Raw genomic sequence first — 18280 nt, forward strand, 5'->3', positions numbered from 1 at the left:
AGGGCCAGCAGCAGTGGGAGAAAGATGTTATCTCAGAGACAGCAGCACAAGTTGCAACAAATGCAAGCCGTTCCCCAGCTTCAGGAGTGACAGGAAGAGGACAACAAACAATAAAACAACAAGAATAACAACAACAAAAAAAAAAAAGAGTTCAACTAACTTGTCCCGGCAGCTGCGTGGGCACTTCCTGAGGAACACAGCCTGGCAGGGCGGAAGAAACAGCCACATGCTCCTCAAAGCTGTTGATGCGAGGTTTTTTGGTGGGCTCTGGGCTTGCTAGAGGGGTAACGCTATTACGTCTCATGAGCGGGTTAGGTCCCTTCTTTGCTTCCTAAATTAGAGTAAGACAAAGGAAAAAGTAAACAAAAAATAAAATAAAATAAAAAAGGGAAGAAGGCGACAGTTATAAAGAAAAAAAAGGAAGCAGATTGTTTTGGTTTTCTTTTTTTTTTTTCTTAAAGCAGCCTCTGCTTTTCCCCACAATCGCTGTCGACATGCAAAGGATGCTCTGAAAGACTCTGGATATCAAAAAAAACCCCTAATGGAAAGTGTTCAGGAATGCAGCATGATTTCCCAAGAAGGGAAAGAAAAAAAAGGCCCTGCACTCAGAAGAGAGACAGACTTCCTCCTCACCTGAGCCTCTGTTCACAAAACAAATACAGATTACTAAAAAACCATAGCAGTAATCAAAAGCCATGACTCGCATTACAGAGAGAGGCACCCATCAGTCTCCTCCTCGAAGCCGGTCCCTCCAACCCAGGGAGGGGTGTGAAGCAAGAAGAGGGAAGATGAGCCAGCCCAGGCCGAGAAGGAAGATTTGGGAAGCGGGGGCAGAGCAGCCAGCGAGGGCCAGCACCGCGCCAAGCTCCAGCTCAAGCGAGGTGGGATGGGGAGGCAGCCCGTGCAGCCGAGCAGAGGGACCCAAGTGCTTCACACATGTCTTGCTCTATTCTACCCACAGTCCATGGCCCTCCTGCCATCCCCAGCAAGGGTGGTGGTGGAGGGCATCGATGGCCCCACAGCGGGGGGGAATGACTGGATTCCCCACCTACAGCTGTGGGAAGGGAGAGGTGGCTCAGGTGCTGCTGCCTGCTGAATTTATCAAGCAAAGGAAGGGAAATGTGGGCCCAAAAGGGGATGGCTCTGACTGTCCAACATCCAGCCAGGCTCCATCACCGCTATGCACAAGTTGGAAAGGTCCCAGTGGCTGGGACATGGGCACTGCCAGGGTCCCCAGGGTCCCCCCTTGTGTGGCTGCCCAGCCCCAACACTGAGCTGGCATCTCTTTGCTCTGGCCTCTAAGCTCCTGGTGGAGCACAGGGCAGATAGACCTGACCTTATGGGGGGTTTTCTCCCTGTGAGGGGTCTCCTCCCCACAGCATCCCCAGCCCAGCAGCACCACCTCCCAACCCTACAGAATGGCACTTTAGTAGCCACAGAGCTGCAGGCACGCCAGAAAAAGAAAAAAAAAAACATAGGCAGGAGATGTTGGGCAAGGCACTGAGCCCACACTCTGCCAGCCAGTTGGGAGACCTGGGAGAAGTACCTTCTCCATCCATGGCTCCACTTCCTGGCTCAGGTGAGCAGATGACTGCACAGGTGAAAGTTAAGACCAGGGAGGAGCTTTCCCTGTGCCAGCTTTAATCTGGGCAAACACAGTGGAACCAAGCACACACAGTCTTTTTCCCCTCAGAAAACTCTCAACCAGCCGCATCTTTGCAGAGCAAGAACCCATCTGATGCTCCAGTCCTCCAGCAGCCCTCTGAGCATCTAGCTGAGCAATGTCCCCATGCCCAACCCAGGCATCCTTGCTGCTGGCTGACAGTAGGGAAAAAGGTGGGGGGACACCAAGGGATGGGTCTGAGGAAAAGCCACACTCACCTCTGGCCGTTCCCTGTGGGTGTTGACAGCTTCGATGTTCAGCGAGATGGACTCCACCCGGCAGCCTGCAGAAGGGAGCACAAGGAGAGAAGCCATCAGCAAACCCAGTGGGCACAGGATGCTACAAAGCGCTTTACCCCAGACTCCTGCTCTTCTCCCAGAGGCAGCTTGGATTCAGGAGGAGGTTCAAGTTGAACCCCTTGGCATGTTTAAAGGCCCTACTTACCATAGGCCATTGGGGTCAACTTCAACACTGTGTGAAGGGGACATTTCAGGTAGGGCATTTCATCTGCAGAGAAAGCAAAGCAGGAGCGTTATCCCCTCTCCAAAAGCAGGTTTAGACATCTTCATCAACACCTAAGGCCATCCCACACCAAAGAGATGCATGGTCCAGGCCCCTTATCTCCTCAGAGGTCTGTCTATCATCCCCTCTCCCTCAGGATCAATCCTTTTCCCAGGGACAGGGAGCTCACCTGCGCTTTTGTCCAGAAAGTATGCCAGGAGACAGCGCATGACAGCCTGGTGACAGACCACAAGGACGTTCTCTTGTCTCTCCAGCTCCATGATGACAGGCTCTAGGCGCTGCACCAGATCTTGGTAGGACTGAAACAGAAGGGAAAGGAGATACGGCATAAAAATCAAGAAAACGAGCACCTCGCAAGAAACAACGGTCCTTGCTTTCATATGCCTATTGATTTAATGCCTCTGACTAAACCAACATAATTACTGCTAAAAACAAGAAAAGTTCAACAAATCCTCATCTTCAGACTACTCTAGAACATAGCTACTTCTGGTCAGGGGAGAAAGAAGCCATTCACATCTCAGTTACAGTCCTGGAGAGTTTATTAAGGTCAGCAACAACTACACAGGGGCTTTGAGCATAGTGAATCTCTAGTATCTTGAAGTTTGAACTTCTAACAGGATTTCTAAGTTCTAAAAAGTCTGGAGCAACCTGAAAAATCTCCAGGGTTTTGAAAGACTTAAAGAACCATACAGGCAGCCAGAAGGAATGCTAGACACCCAGAGTCAGCGTCAGACATTCTCCTGATAGACACAATCACGAGGATGTCTCCAAAGATTTCTCCCCACTGTCTATGGACATGAATTTTAATTTGGGGATGAAAAACCCAATTCACAACCAAAAGAATCTTCCAGAACTGATGTCAGTTCCCACCTCAATGTGTCACACCATGAAAGCAGATTGCCAGGAACAGAGATATCAATATCAACCCTTAGGGAACGATACTGAGAGCAGAGGTAGAAATTACTTCTCTGGAAGTGAAAGAAAAGGAAATTGGGGCTGCATAACACTTTGTGCGGATGTAATGGAGGAGGTTGGAGTAGAAACCTCCAGAGCCCCTTTCCTACTAATTTGCTATAAAGTCAGTGGCACTGTTTGTTAAGTGATACGTTTCTTCACATGGTGAGATCTTCACATTACATATTTCTTAGTGAGATCTTTACATACAGATTTCACAAGAGCTCAATGCAAAAGGTAAATAAGCCCTGACCTTTCTTGATTCTAGTTTCATGGAGCACTTGCTGCTCCCCCTTATCCAAGTGCAGAGGACAGCATGAAGACAAGAAGGCCACATTTAAAGTAAAAGTCACATCTCTGAAGGTCTCCTTGCAGACCTACCTCCCCCGAAGGATAACGGTAGTAATATTTATCCTGATCGCGTAAAGCAAATTCCTCTGGATGCTGCTCCCTGATCTCTTCATATGTCATTTCTTCACACACACCCTGCCAGAACAGGACATCCATGAAGTTACTGGACATACTCAAGCCAAAAAGCATCCACACACCCAACATGCAAAACCTTCTCCAAAGCAATCGTCTATAACACTCCGAGTGGTCAACTACAGAGCAGTTCCAAGCAAAAACCATTTTAATCTGCTCATTCAAGCCAACATCTTGAAGCATCTGCACAAAGTAGAGCTAAGATCAGAAGCCAAGTTGCTACTACTGCAGCAGAAGTAGCGGCCTTTCCAACAGAAGGAAAATCTCCCCACAGAAGGTAAGATTTAGCCAAAAGTGAAAAGGCCGGTGCTATCACCCTCTCTGCCAAGCAGCCACCAGCATGATCCAGCTGTTTCTACTGCAATCAAAGCTACTTACAGCATCGATTTCATTGAGTGCCTTCCACTGCTCATAGGGCAGCTGGAGAGCTTCTGCTGTTTGGATTGTCCGCTTTAGCTGGCTGGTCCAAACTTTGAGGTCCTTCAGGTTCTGCTCCTCAACAAACTTGTTCAGTGCCAGTGCAAACTATGGGACATAAAAAAAAAGTTGATTCCTGATCCATAGCTTCCCAGCGAGCCTTCTTCCCTGCTTCCCAGTAAATGTTTTCTCCAGGACCTCTTTTGCCTTCCATAGACAGATATATTAGCCTTCTGCTCTGAGGTGAAGAGCCACACATGCAATGATCCCCAAAAGCTATGAGGGGTACAAGAACAGAGAGAAAGCAGCAGAGGAAGCAGCAACCTCATGCCATCAAGGAAAGGCATCAGCAACCAAGAAACAGCACCACAATCTGGGCTCTCCTAAAATGCTATTGAAGATCCCTGGCCACCCTTAGCCACAGCTCTGCTTATTTGTCATACAGCTAAACTGATGTGTCCTAAAGTCCTTGATAATAGTCACACCTCAAATGACTCCACTTGGACTTAAAAATGGCCTGGCAAGCCAAAATAGCTATTAATCCTCCCTGAAGAAGTGCGTTTGGCCATGCCTTTGAAGAATCAAGTAGTGAGCAATCTTCAGATTGCTTTCAAGCACCCTCAGAGTTGGCTGTCCCTGCCAAAGGGCAGCAGTAGTCCTTCTACACCCCGCCCTGCCTGTGCAAGGTCTGAACCAACTCAGTGAAGATGCTCACACCCTTCTCTTCTAGAGATTTCTGCAGCTAAATTTCTGTTACCCCTACCTACATGCAAGCCTATGTGCAACATTTATGGCTGGGAAGTCTTGTTTTGAGGCCATGCCCTAGCCCAAATTTAACCAGCCTTATAGATGGATCCTCTGAGCACCCCAGCTGTCATCAGATATATACACTTAACACAATGCATGGCATCTACTACAGCCAAATCGCTCCTAGAAGCCATACGGGAATATTCCCTTCTTCACCTTCTTGCCCCTGTTGGAGAGGCCCGAATCACCTCCAATCTTCCCCTTGAGGTTGAAATCGCTTTCACCATGCCGACAGAGATAAATGGTGCGGGGCTGGACATGGATGTTCATCAGGTAGTAAACGATCCTGCTCTGGATGTGATCCTGAACCCTGTTGACCAGGAACCGCCGGCCGACATCAATGACTTTGATGAGAGAAAGCTCCCTAGGAAAAGCACAGCAAGGATGAGGGGGTTGCCGGGGGGAAAGCAGAACAAAGGAAACATCATCCTTGAAAAACAGCCTTGTGAGGTATCTCAGTCAACATAATCCCCCAGCTAAAAGGATTTCCTGCAGGCTATTTTCAACAGGAAGCCAACATGTAACAGAGATTCACGGAAAGCTAAGTAACACCAGTGTAATTGCCATTTCTCCTTGCAACAGTAAAGAGGATTAAACGAGACTAGCAGGGAACACACTCCTCCCCAGGACAGGGCTCAGCAGGACTGGGATTATCCGCACAGGGCACACAGATATATTTGTGAGCAGTGGAAAGGCCGGGAGGTGCCTGCATGGTCATGCAGGACAGCAAAGGTCTTCCCAGGGCCCTCAACTAGGCAGAATCCATAGGGCTTGCACAACCTTGTGGTCTGAGTCTGTTCAAGCAGTCCCTTCCTTTAACTGACAAAAGCATCTCAGAAACAATCAAACAAAAATGCTTTTCCAAAACCTTTGTATTTATGCCTGCAGAACCAGTCTATCTGAGCCCAGAGGAGCCTGGGAAGGTTTCAGTGCCCAGCTCCCTGGAACAGGGCTGGGGAAAACCAGCACGTTCAAGGAAGAAGCCAAATTCACAATTATTCTAGCACAGTCATGCATTTGAAGATGAAGTGAAATACAGCACCATACTTCATTACTCCTCTCCTGGGAGGAGAGAGGCATTCAAGCCAGTTCAGAAGTCAGCAAAGTCTCTTACCGGTCATAGTCATCAGGGTCAAGCGGCTGGTAGCTGGCCTGGTAACAGTTGATCCTCTTCATGAAGTCCTCCATGGCATCAGTTGAATTACAGTCCCGGTAATCAGGGCTGGACAATTTTACTTCCTGCAGCAGAGGGAAAAAGACCACACCGCAAAGAGAGGTTAGGAATCTTTCCAAACCTGACCATACTAATCTCAAATTTCAAAGTCCTGCCAAGATCCATCCGTTGGCTGATCCACTTTACAGCCATCACTTACAAGAAGAGAAGAAAAAAGCAAACCAGATCCAAAACTAAGTACAAGGTGAAAAGCTCTGGTATCAACTGTTGCAGAACCACTATAGAGGTGTATCAGTCTGCTCCCATTCTCCCAAGGGTTGGAGTAGCACCTCGCCACCCAACACAGTAGGAAAACTGAGCGCTTTTTTTATGGCTAAAGAAAAGCACCAGGTTCAAACAGTTCAAGCAGAGGATGGAAAGTGCATAAGTTTAGGAAAGATACTCATCACCTTTTGAGTGAATAAAGCTCCCAGGAGGAAGCGGTCAACCTGACTGTCCACCATCTGAGGTAGCAGGATAACATCCAGCCCCTTTCTGTGCATTATTTGCTATAAGCTACTGGGCTGAAAGATGCTAGAAATGGGGAATGTGAATATCCAGAGCTCTCAAGGACTAAGTTCTGCCTGAACTACTCTAACAGGCTATTTTTCCTGAAGATTTGGGTTTGAGCAGCAGCATTACACATTAGTAACTTCAGAAGCAATCCTGAAGCTAACAGGATAACACAACTGAGCGACATGCGTGGCAATGCCCCAAGCCCGCAGAGTATTTTCTGCACTGATTCCAGCCCCATTCATCTGCAGCACCATGTGGAGCAAAAACCTATGCTCAGCTAGTAGTTCATTTCCTCCCCCTTCCAGCATTAGTTTCCAAAGGGATTAAATCCTCCCAAAAATCCAGCTTGAGGGTCTTGCAAAAAAAAAAAAAAAAAGGAAAAAAAAGGTGGCACAAATTGAGCATTTTATTAGCATCATGGAAAAGGCTGTATGCAACCTCCTAAAAAGCTGGTCACTGGCCATGGGACATCAGCCCCCAGCAGAAGCAAAAGCCATGCCCTGGTCCCCACCTGTTTGTGAAACCCATCCCAGAGGCAGGACAAAACCCAACAAAACCCTTCTCACAGACTTTGGGTATCCTGTGACACATTCCCAGACACCATAAAATGGCTCACAGACTTCAGATGTACAACTGGAGATAAGGCTGGAGCACAGCCCAGTGCAGGAAAGAACACTTTCATTCAAGTTAATCATACCTAGGTAGACCAATTAACATCTACCTGCCCTAGCTAAGCCTAACAGGCAAAGGAGCTCTTCTGCTGGTGGGAAATCAAAGATCCAGCAGCTCCCAGAGGAGTCAAGAAGCAATGTTTTATGCTGCTCTCCCAGTCAAGACTTCAGCTAGTGGCAAGAAACCTCTAAGATGAGCTGCTCTTCTGCTCAAAGCAGACCCCAATAGATTTTGGGAAGCTGCACATGGCCGAAGACACCAAGTCTGACTGCTGTCCAATGGGATTTAAACCCCTAAACACATACATTGCGTCCAAAAAGTGGGACTTTGGGGGCTCACCAAAGCATCCTGAATGCTTTCTGTCCTTAATGTCAAGTTACAGATGAACAGATACGCAGAGAGCATAGAAGGGAGCTGGGGAAAGGCTACAACAACTTTTATTTTCATTACTTCCAGGTGGCCCTGGGAGAGAACAACTCCTTCCTCATCCCAGGACAAATACATCCTAAAAAGATGAAAGCCTCCTAATCCTCAACCAGTTCTGGCTAGACATTCTGATAAACCAGCCAGACAGAGGTGGAAAATACTACAAAAGGGAAAACAAAAGCAAAACACTTCCATGCTTACCATGATGTTGGTGGCAACTACTGTGGGATCATTGCAGACAGATTCAATGAAGAACACCTGCCCAGAAAAACAAAGCTTACCTGAAGGCCAGCAATAAGGTTTGTAGCATTCAACCAGCTCCTTGCTCAACCCAACCTCCTCCCTCCTTGACCAGAGAGCTCTCCCTCTGCCCCACTCCCATTCTTTCCTTCTCCAGGGCTCAGGATTGAGAATGAGGGAAGAGTTTCACATTTTTAATCCAATCCAGCAGTGAAGTCTCCCTTGCACAGGAGCATCGTGAGGACAGCATGTTAGTGAAAGAAGACAGACCAACGTGGACTACGCATTACAGGCAGCAGCCCGATGGTACCAACCTTGAAGCCATTTTCTTTAGCAAAGTTTAGGATCAACCCCCTCCTCTCCCGCGTAGTATTGGTGGCATCAAAAACCTTTAAAAGCAAAGATTTCCATCAGCACCAAGAGTGTCCGTTTTCCCTCTGAGCCATTCCTCAGAGAAGGAACTGCAGAGCAAACTGCACAGGGCACAGCGCCTTCGGGACCAGGACTGCTGCCAAACCCCCCGGAGCACATCTCTGAGCTTACCGCAATCTGGCCAGCCTCCTCTGTTAGGTACAGCTTGACATCCCTCAAGGCAGCCAGGGCACATTGCCTGCAAGAGACAAGAAACGTGGTCCCAATGTCCTCAGAGGTGCTCACAGCACAGACCCCTGCAAAGGAGGGCAGGCTTTACACCTCCTCCTTGCCACCTCCTTCCTTCTCCCAGGAACATTTTAGCAAGCTGAGGGTCTCTCTCCTAAAATACAAGAGTCATGCGTGCCAGGCAGAGTGCTGGTCTTCACGGCAGAGGCAATGGTAGGTGAAGAAGCAGAGGCCAAGCCTCGTGGCAGACCTTATACCCTACATCAGAAACTGAGAAAGATACCTTGGTGACCCAGAAGCTACCAAGCCCTAACAATTTCAGTTTTCAGCTCTTGGTCCCCAAGTCAAACCCTCCTTATGCAGGCAGGGAAACATCAAACTAGAGCCCAGCTTTTCTGTCCATCACCCCCCAAAACAAGCTGGGCAGCCCCGCTGCTGGCCATGGGCTTCACCACCCATTTGGGACCTGGGTATGAGCACAGATGCAGCACCGACACTTACCTCCTGACTTTCATGGCCTCCTCATTGTCAGGGCGGAAGAAGTCGTAGGAACTGTAATGCTTCACCGCCTCACGGCGATACTCGCCTACGTTGAAAACTGTGTGGGAAAGGCAAAGACCATCAAAACCAGGGCGGGTGTCAGCACAGCTTGACTCAGCTGTGCAGCTTCTGCAGATAACACTTTCTAGCAACAGGCCAAGAGGAGCAAAAGAGCAAAAGGCTCAGGGACATCCCTTGGTCTTCAAAGTGCTGCAGCAGAAGCAATGGGAGGACATGGATACTTGGCCTATAGGGTCTTGGAAAGATTCCCTCTCCAGCTTCCACTCCCCAAGAGACTAAGCTACTCGAGCATCTCCCAAGGACCCAGACCTCGTCCTTTCCCCAGGCAGCCAGTGAAAGCCTCACCTTTTGTTGGGACACCGATCCAGTTGAGGTAGCGAGTCAGCTTCTTGGAGATGTAGGTCTTCCCGCGGGCTGGGAGGCCAACCATCACTATCACAGTGGGGGAATTGGCAAGCTGCGGCCCACAGGCTACAAGAAGGAAGAGAAAGCACAACATGAGCAGCTGTTAATCCTCCAGCTCATCTTGTGTCAAGCCTACAAGGCACTTGCTCTTGACTTGACCCAACCTTTCCCCAAGTTCTTCAGCAGCTAGAGGAAACCCAAAGCCTCTGCTTCCCGTGCACGATCACCTCTGCAGCATCTCCTGTGCACCCCTCTCATGAGCCTGGCCAACCAAAACCTTGTGCAGGCGAACCACTGACTCGTTTTTGCAATGGCATCTGCTGAAGGAGCACATGTCAGAGCAGGGGGCACGGTGGACAGCTTCTTGGCTGCCCACTAGTGAGGTACAACTGCCCCAGCTAAGCCATGCTGATCCAAATTCACTGTGGTGCCACCCAGACAGGGGAAGTCACAGCCTGACAGCCATGGCAAGAGGAGAGCATCCTGATGGCTGCAAAGCAGGCAAGGAATCAGCAGCTGCCGCAGGCTCCCTGCAGGACCACTGTGCCTCAGTTTTCCCATTTAAAAAAAAAAAATCAAGGCAAACACAACCTCCCATTCCTGCAGTTTGGCCGATTCTGTGAAAAACTAGAGGATGGCCAAGGACTTTGGTCCATTCCTCAGAGCAGCGCACTTCAGATATGGCTGCTGTGCTGGAATGTCTGCACCAAGACCTTCACCCCCACACAGCACCTTCCAAAAACTTCTGCCAGCTGATACACATGCAAATGCAACCAACTAACTGGTTTTTTTTCTGAAGAGAGCAGGGCCTGAGGACTGGACAACCAGCATTTGAAAGCAGATATACAGATATACAAATCACTTATCCCTTTTTCCTCATAAACCCGTTTTAAGCTGGGTTTTTTGTTGTTGTTGTAAAGAGGATCCATATGGAAGAGCTGGAAGTAAATCCAGAAGCATTACTTAGTGATGACTTGGCAAGTGAAGAGAAACTCCTCTCCAATTCACCTGAATGGCACAGCCAAAACGCAGATAAATCAGCTGCCAGGCTGCCCAGGTGGACCACTTCCCCTGCCCCCAATACTTTAGAAAGTAAATTCCTGGTTCAGTTTGGAGGAAATTGCTGAGGTTGCAAGACTGGGAATGCCTTTTGGGAATTTTTTCAGTCCTCCACAGCCTGGTCCCAGCACCATGGGATGCTGCCAGACTATCCAGACCGCACACGCCGTGGACCACATAACATGGCAGCATCCCTCTCCCATGTCTCACCCCTGCTCCTCTCCAGGGTTTGCCCTGCAGAATTGCTTCTCACATGGTGCTGCACACAGAAAAAAAGGCCAGGGCACAAAGCCAAGCGCTTTAAATACAGGAAAGGGAGATCTTAACGATGCCTAATGGAATTTGGATTAGCCAGCAGCCTTTCATGCCACCCGGCATGACACGCCAAGAGCCCCCCCGGCAAAGGCAGAGACCAGCCCCAATAGGCGAGACCCTCCGGGGGATTTCTCACCACCCTTCAATCCAGCCGGTGAGGCCGGAGACCTCACAGGAAAGGAATGCAGGGAGTGAGTGGCTGGTGGCAGAGCCATAAAAACGCAGCTTAATTACAGTCTGGGCGGAAAGCTCTGCCTGCCCATCCCAGCCATCCGCAGGTGGGACCAGAAGATGGTGGTGGAGAGATCTAGGGATGCGAGGGGCTCCCCAGGGATGGCAAGGTGGGCTGGGGTAGATTTTTCTCAGAGATTTGGGAAGGGCAAACAAGTGGAGAGGTATATGGAAAGCATGCAAAGCATATGGGATTTCCTTCCCCTTCTAATAATAATAATAAAAAAATCCAACAGCTAAAGAAACTGAATTAAGGCCACAGAGAAGAGTTACAGCACTTGTGCCCAGAAGGGCAGAGAAGACCCACCGTCATCTGCTTGGCTGTCTCCCCAGAGCAGACTCAGCAGGCAAGGGATGCGAAAACTATCTAAGAGATTTTTTTTTTCCCTCTAAATATTCCAAATTCCTCAGGCTGGAGCTGCCCTCACACTTGCTCCCTTTGTGTTGCCTGCAACCCCGGTGCTGCCATTTCAAAAGCCCGGGCCAGCTCCCACTGATCTCAGCAGCAAGCGCCCATTTTTTGTGCTGGGGTACCAAGGCAGCTGTGCAACATATCCAGAAAAATATTTTTTTTTCCCCTTCTCTAACAATCTCACATCCTCAACCAACCTACAGGTCCAAGCCTTTGCTGCACAACAAAGGCATATTAAATTAAGGGAGGGGGGAAGGAATAATACCTGAATAGAGAAACTCCTCCTTTCGCTACCTGCCAGCAAACAAAGGATCTCAAAGAGCGGAGCCAGGAGGATTTGAGGCCATCAAAGTAATAGCACTAGGAGAGGACAGGGACAATGCCAGGTACTGTTCATGTCCCTTCGCTCCAGACAGCTGAGACAGACCCAGAGCTGGTGCTGCGAGGGTGCAGAAGTGTAACCTCCAAATGGTGCCGCAGGAGTTAAAACACCTGCATTTGAGGAACCTCTCCCCAGTTCAGTTTGCTGCCAAAGGGAAGACCCAGGTTCCTCTTGGACTGTGAAAAAGTATCTGTTTCCAGAGCTGGGAAGCACCTCCCAAAACACCAGGGCAACGAGCATGCACCTTTTTATCAGGAATCTGAGCCCAAACCCAGCTAAAATCACAAAAGCCTCCGGGGAAACTTTGCATCAGGGCTGTAACAGAAACCAGTGTTTTTCTCCCAGTGCTTCACAAAGACCTAATTCATCATTTCTTTTCACCACTGCTGGAAAGCTGTCAGGGATTTCAGTGCATATTCATTACTCGCTATCGACATCTATTCAGGTAAGTCAAGGTCAGGGGTGACTTTTGAAAGGCTCAGTCAGGATATTTAGAAGCAGCTGGTCACTTGTGCTTTCTATCTGCTAGGAAGTCAGCACCGACGTGCTTTCATGGTTCACCGGAGCGGGTGGAAGGAAAGGGGGCGAAAAAAAGTAAGGAAGCAAATTTGCTTCTATAAAAGGTTAGATAAAACCACCATCTCCCCACTTCAGGCATTTTTACTGTCTTCTCGTAAGAAACGCGCCCCCGCGTCTCCCCCTCCCGCAAGCCCACGCCACATGTTTCTACGTTAGTCTTGCATTCCCCTTTTCCAGCTTCTTTCCCATTGCAATTCCCCGACACCTTTGCGGACGCAGCGAGAACGCGTTCCTGCGCCGCACAACCGCACGAACACGCGTGGAACTGCTATCACCCTGCCGACGTGCGAGCTGCGGTTGCGTGCACTGTATTTTCATGCCCTCGTCCTCCGAGCCAGGGCGATGGGAGGGAGAAAGGCGGCAGCAGCCCCTTTCCTCCTCGAGCATCCCCCTCCCCTCGCCTGGCTCTGCCCATCCAGCCGCCTGCGACGACTTGACTTTCCCAGCCCCTACGTGAGAGACGTGCAGCTTGACAGCAATTTAATGGATCGCCGTCAAAAGGCCAGATGAAGGCATCTCTTCGCATCCATTCGAGCCTCCCGTTGACGAGGAAGCGGACAATCGGACTAATTATTCCACACGCGGGGTGCAGCCAGGCGGGAGCTTTTTGAAGATGCTCCCAGGGATGCTCCCGCTCCCTCCTCTGCCCCTGGGACCGCATCGACCTCGCGCCTGTTATACCTCCATTCCCACCCGCCTTTGTGGCTCTGCTCTTTGTTGCCGCCGAGGAATTAATAGCGCCTCGAGTTTAAAATAAAACCTAGAAAAGCCCGGTAATGCTCTTCCCATAGAGCGCAGCGAACGGTGCCCAGCATAGCTTGCTCCCGCCCCGAGAGAAAATAATTAGAAGGCACGTTACGGTACTAATGAGCCCCTCGGTGACTTTAATATATTAAAGTATGTTAGTTTTCTGCTCTGCCACAGAGGGAATTTGCTCCTCTGAGAAACCAGGTGAATAAAGCAGCAAAAAAACACAGGGAGGCTCTGCATACACGAGGGATTTTTTTTTTTCAAAGGTGCCAGCCTTCGAGAAAAAAAATCAAACCAGATACATCTGCAAAGCATTAAGCCTGGAGACATTTTAGCCCACTAAAAGCAAAGCCCCGTGGCAACCCAGATGTTCAGCCTGTTGCTGAAAGCCATTTCCTCAGCAGCTTCTGCTGCGGAGCGGCCCTTGCCAGGCACAGGCTGCATGTGCAGACATCGGCTGCCGGGCTCAGCCGCCCCTCGCCCGACCCATAGCCATGGGGCAGCGCATGCGGCAAATCCATGGGGTTTTTATTATTATTATTATTATTACTTTTTGAAAGAGGGAACTTTCCAGCCAAGGGAAATAAATGTCCAAAGCGACTCTAAAGCAAAGCAGTGGAGAGCCTGATTCACCCAACTGCCCAAACCACTTCCACCCTTCGCCGGGCTGCGAAGGGCCACCCCCTCCGTCCCGGCTCCCCGCAGCCCCGGATCGGCGGATTCCTGCGACGCTTATTTAGAGTTAGGCGGAGTTGCACAAGGGGCAGGTTGTCAGTTTAGCTGTTGGGTGAGTTGAAAGAGCTGCCTCTTGTGCTTTAGTATTGTATTATGATTCATGATTTGTTTTATAGTAACACCGGGGTGACCTAAGCGTGTGTTTTCATTAGTCTCCTTTTAAGCGCGGAGGTTGGTTTTAAACCACTCGAGATGCTTTGAAAAGCATCTTTCTGAGCTTTGGAAAGAAGGGAAACCGCTGCAAGAGTTTCAGCGTGAATTTTTGCCCTCTCCTCCACCTGCCTGCTATCTCACCCCAAGCACAGCATAGGGTCAACTACAAACAGCTGGAGGGTTTTTTTTCCCCCCAAATCTATTGCTCTAATCCTGCCTCCATCCACCAGAAAAATATTAATAATCACTCAGAGCGAGGTGCCAGACACCCTGGCAAACCCCAGCTGAGCTGGGATCCGGGTGCCGAGGTCAGCAACCTGCTCCCTTCCCTTTTAATCCCAGGGATGGAGGTGGGGGGGTGGGTGGAAATTGGGACACGCGTGTCCCAGCGCCTCTCCGCATCCTCCGCTCCGGGGCGGGGGGGGGCTGGGAGAGCTGCCATGTGGTGCTTCCACCTTCCCCCAGCTCCCCGGGCTGGGGGTGAGTCACGGGATGGCAGCGGGTGGGATGCAGAGCGCGAGATGATGCACCGGGAAAGGGGGGGTCGGGGGACACGCTGCATGGATATTATGGGGAAGGGCGGGGGGGGGAGAGGTGTGCTGCTTCCCATCCCACCCCACCCCATCCCCCGGGGGTGCTGCCGTGCCCGTACTCACAGCGGCGGGGCAGAGCCGGGCGGTTGTCATTGGGAAGCCAAATCTTCTGGATGCGGCTTTGCGTCAGCTCCATGGGCATTTTTAAAACAAAGGTCTTTTTGCGCTCCGAGGCCACCTTGATGCGTTTGCGGGGGAGGAGGGAGGAAAAAGAGGAAGGAGGGCGGAAAAAATATATGAGATAAAAAAATGGTTTTGGGTTTTTTTGTTGCAGTCGTCGCTTTGGGGTGGTTCAAACAAGGGGCTGCGGCGCTTTCGGATGGTTCTCGGAGTCTCGTAAAGGCTTTACGGCGGAGGGGGAGGAGGAGGGACGGGGCTTCAGGGCACAAAGCCGGCAGGAACGGCGCAAATACCGCCGCTGCGTGTTTGGAGGGAGCGAAGGCGAGTCCGGCCGCTAACGTTGATATAAATCTGGATGCCAAAAGAAAAAAAAAAAAAGTTTAAAAATTCCTTTTGGTTTTTGAAAAAAAATAAGGAGGAAGATCTCAAAGCGAGGCAGCCGGGCAAGGGGTGGCTCTGGTTGCTGCGGGGAAGGAGGCGGTGGTGGCGGTGCTGCTCTGCCCCTGGCTCCGCTCGCAATGAGCCGGCAGCAGCGGCGCCCGCCTATTTCTACCCGGCCAGGCCGGCCGGGACCCGGCGGCGCCCGCCCTCCGGGGAGGGGGAGGAGGGGGAGGAGGAGGAGGACAAGGAGGAGGAGGAGGAGGAGGAGGAGGAGGAGCAGCAGCAGCGGGGCGGAGGGAGGGGGGGGGTGCGGCTCGGCGGGGCTGGGCCCGCGCTGCCGCCTGCCGCCGGCCCCCCACACTGCAGCGGGGACAAAGGAGGAGCCGCCGCACCCGGGGAGCCTTTGTTCTCCTGCGGGGGGACGGACACACGGACCGGCCATCAGCGTGCCTTGAGTGCTGTGCCGGGGAGGGGGGGGGGGTGTGTGTGCATGCGGGTCTCCAAGAAAAAAAAAGTTAAGTGAAATATGTTAGAATGTAAAAATTAAACTCGTTAAATAATAAAAAAGGATAGAAATTTTTAAAAAAGGCAAAAAAATGAAAGAATAAAGAATAAAAAGTAAAATGAAATACAATAGTTAAAAACTAATACAGTAAAATAAAAAAATAAAGTTAAAAGGCCAAAAACAGGTGAACTAAACTGGGGTGGGATGGGGGGATGCGCAAGCGCGCCCCTCGCCCCCCCCGCGCTGCGGGGCGGCTGCCGCACCGGGGGCGCTCGCAGCGCCTCTCCCCCGCCCAGGGGCGGCGGGGGGGGGGAGTGGGGGCAGGGGGGCGGCGGAGGGCCGGGGTCTGCGCTCCGGCACGTCCCTCACGTCGCACATGGCTGGGCCGGGCCGGGCCGGGCCGCCTCCCCCGCCGGGGATGCTCCGGCTGCGGCGGCGGCTCCGCCTCCGCCCGCGGCCACCGCTCCGCCCCGCCCCGCCCCGCGCGGCTCCACGGGGGCGCGGAGGGCCCGGGAGGGAGCCGCGGGGGCGGCTCGGACACCCCACGTCGGCCCCCGCATCGCTCTTCGACCCCCGCAAAAAGCGGCTCTCCTGGGGGTGCGAAGTGGCGGCAGTGCTGGGGATGCTCCCGGGGAAGCTTCGCTCCCAAACGGGCACGATCACATCGTTATTCGCATTATTGTATTATTTATTATTATTAATAATAATCCAGTGGCCAGCTTCCTGCAAGTGACCCTTCCACCTTAAATCAGGCTGCAAACAGCAGCCCAGCCATAATAACACCCCAAAGAAGTTGACGTTCGCAGCGCAGAGGGGTTGGGGACATCCTGGTGCCACCCAGAAAAACCACTTTGGAGATGCTGAAGACCCCTAGGGTGCAGGTGCTCATCACCCACCCCACCCCCCGCAGCCCCTTCAATGGGGTGGATCCGCTTGGCACCGGGGTGGGGGGTCCTTTTGGCAACATGCCACGGTGGGGAAACATGAAAATATATCATATTGAGATAATATCTCACAGCTGAGAAGAGCTGTAGAGGTGGGAGCTTTGATTGGGTATAATAAAGCAAATTTTGCTTGAAAATGTAAAGCCCAAGAAGTAGCATCTTGGATACTTAAACTGTTCAAGAGCCTTTTTTTTTTTATCATATAGGGAACTTTCCTCCTCTAGAAGCAAACGCTTATATTTTTATAACGGATCTAAAAAGAACGTATTTTTGGTTACCTCCTTACATGGAGCCAAGATGGATGCACAATTCTTCCCTTTCCTACGCAGGAAAAAAATATTCACAGGCAAAAAAAAAAAATTAGCTACTATGAGGGAGCTGGAAAAGAGCCAGAGATCTGGGATGTGGGAAGGAAGATGGGGGAGAGCAGTGAGTGCTCCGGCTGGTAAAGGTAGGGATGGGGGCCAGACTCGACAGTCCTCCCTGGGCCACCGTGCACAAAATTCAACCTCGGGAAAGGGCAGGAGGGTTTTTTTTTTCCAAAACCCCAGACCTTTTCCCATAGAGAGCAACAAAAATGTGGTTTCTGGCTAAAATGTGAGTCAGAAGAAGGAAAAAAATTCACGTGATGTTACGAGGCAAGGCATTTGGGCATCCCCCCTTCCTGCAGCCGCTCAGCTCTCCTCTCTGCAGCTCATCTCTTCAAAAATCACCACCCCCACATTACCGAAAGGAGCCTGAAAGCGAAACCCTGCCTGAATTAAAATCACAGTCACTTCAAATTAGATCCACCTAGTAATTCTTGGCTTAAAAACTCCTAAATAACTGGAGCGGAAAGCTTCAACTCCCAAATAAATGGCCTGGTTTTCAAAGGCACGGGCACCCAGCTGCTCCAAGCGAGGTCAGCTGGAAGAAGCATCGTTACTATTTATAAGGCGATTTCACTGTGGGGAAAGGGTGGTGGCAGGACAGCTCTGGGTGCACCGGGAGGGTTTATTTTCCCCTCTCGAGTCGTGCCGTGCCAAAGCACAGCTCCCTATAAATAGAGCCTGGACCAGTAAATAAGCTGTTGCTCACAACTGCTGTGAAAGAAGCCCATGGGGTGCTTAGCTCAGCGATTTTTCAAGAAATCAATACACCGAAGGGGTCAGATGCTGTTAGTTAGAGGTGCGTCAGCTTGCTAAGAGCCACGGCGGGCACGGTGTGCCAGGGGACAGCCAGCGATGCTGCCCCACATCCTCTGCTTCACTGGGTGATGAAAGGTGAGGAGGAGGAATAAATAAGCCTGTGTTCGCCGGTGGTGCTGCCTTACCTACCCCATAGCAGGAACCTGCAGAGATTTAATAAATACAAATGGACAGGGGTATAAATGTAACACCAGGGCTCAAAATCTGCAGGTCCTGGTGGTAGACAAGTTAAAAATGACCCCGAGAATTCGATGGTTGGAGGCGGCAGGTCCAGAGGGGTGGGAGAGGGGATGGCAGTGCAAAGGAGGGGAATTTGGTGGAAAAGGGTGAAAAACCCCAGTCCTGTGAGGATGGACACCCTTCTCTTATAGGGTTTACAGGCTGTGAACTTCTCTGAAACACCAAAGCCAAAACCCCTCAATTCCTCCTTTTGTTTCTCTGCTGCTCAAACACCA

General features: G+C 50.8%; 1 protein-coding gene across 5 annotated transcripts in view; it reads right to left on the bottom strand.

Annotated features, from left to right (window-relative positions):
* Nucleotides 1–18280, bottom strand: part of PFKFB3 (6-phosphofructo-2-kinase/fructose-2,6-biphosphatase 3) — a 43265-nt gene that overhangs the window by 6971 nt on the left and 18014 nt on the right. The window contains exons 1-14 of one of the 5 annotated variants that reach the window (XM_075081665.1): nt 14752–15371; nt 9420–9545; nt 9015–9111; nt 8457–8523; nt 8228–8302; nt 7875–7931; nt 5961–6085; nt 5003–5210; nt 4001–4147; nt 3521–3625; nt 2355–2484; nt 2108–2170; nt 1882–1946; nt 161–331 (exon numbers count right to left, since the gene is read on the bottom strand). In XM_075081665.1, coding sequence (XP_074937766.1) covers nt 161–331; nt 1882–1946; nt 2108–2170; nt 2355–2484; nt 3521–3625; nt 4001–4147; nt 5003–5210; nt 5961–6085; nt 7875–7931; nt 8228–8302; nt 8457–8523; nt 9015–9111; nt 9420–9545; nt 14752–14830 — 1515 coding nt within the window. In that variant the 5' untranslated portion in view covers nt 14831–15371. Of the gene's footprint in view, nt 1–160; nt 332–1881; nt 1947–2107; nt 2171–2354; nt 2485–3520; nt 3626–4000; nt 4148–5002; nt 5211–5960; nt 6086–7874; nt 7932–8227; nt 8303–8456; nt 8524–9014; nt 9112–9419; nt 9546–14751; nt 15372–18280 lie in introns of those variants that run through there. The other 4 variants (XM_075081664.1, XM_075081669.1, XM_075081667.1 and 1 more) reach the window with 4 other exon arrangements.

The sequence above is a fragment of the Phalacrocorax aristotelis genome, chromosome 1, assembly GCF_949628215.1.
Source record: "Phalacrocorax aristotelis chromosome 1, bGulAri2.1, whole genome shotgun sequence".
Taxonomy (NCBI): Eukaryota; Metazoa; Chordata; class Aves; order Suliformes; family Phalacrocoracidae; genus Phalacrocorax; species Phalacrocorax aristotelis.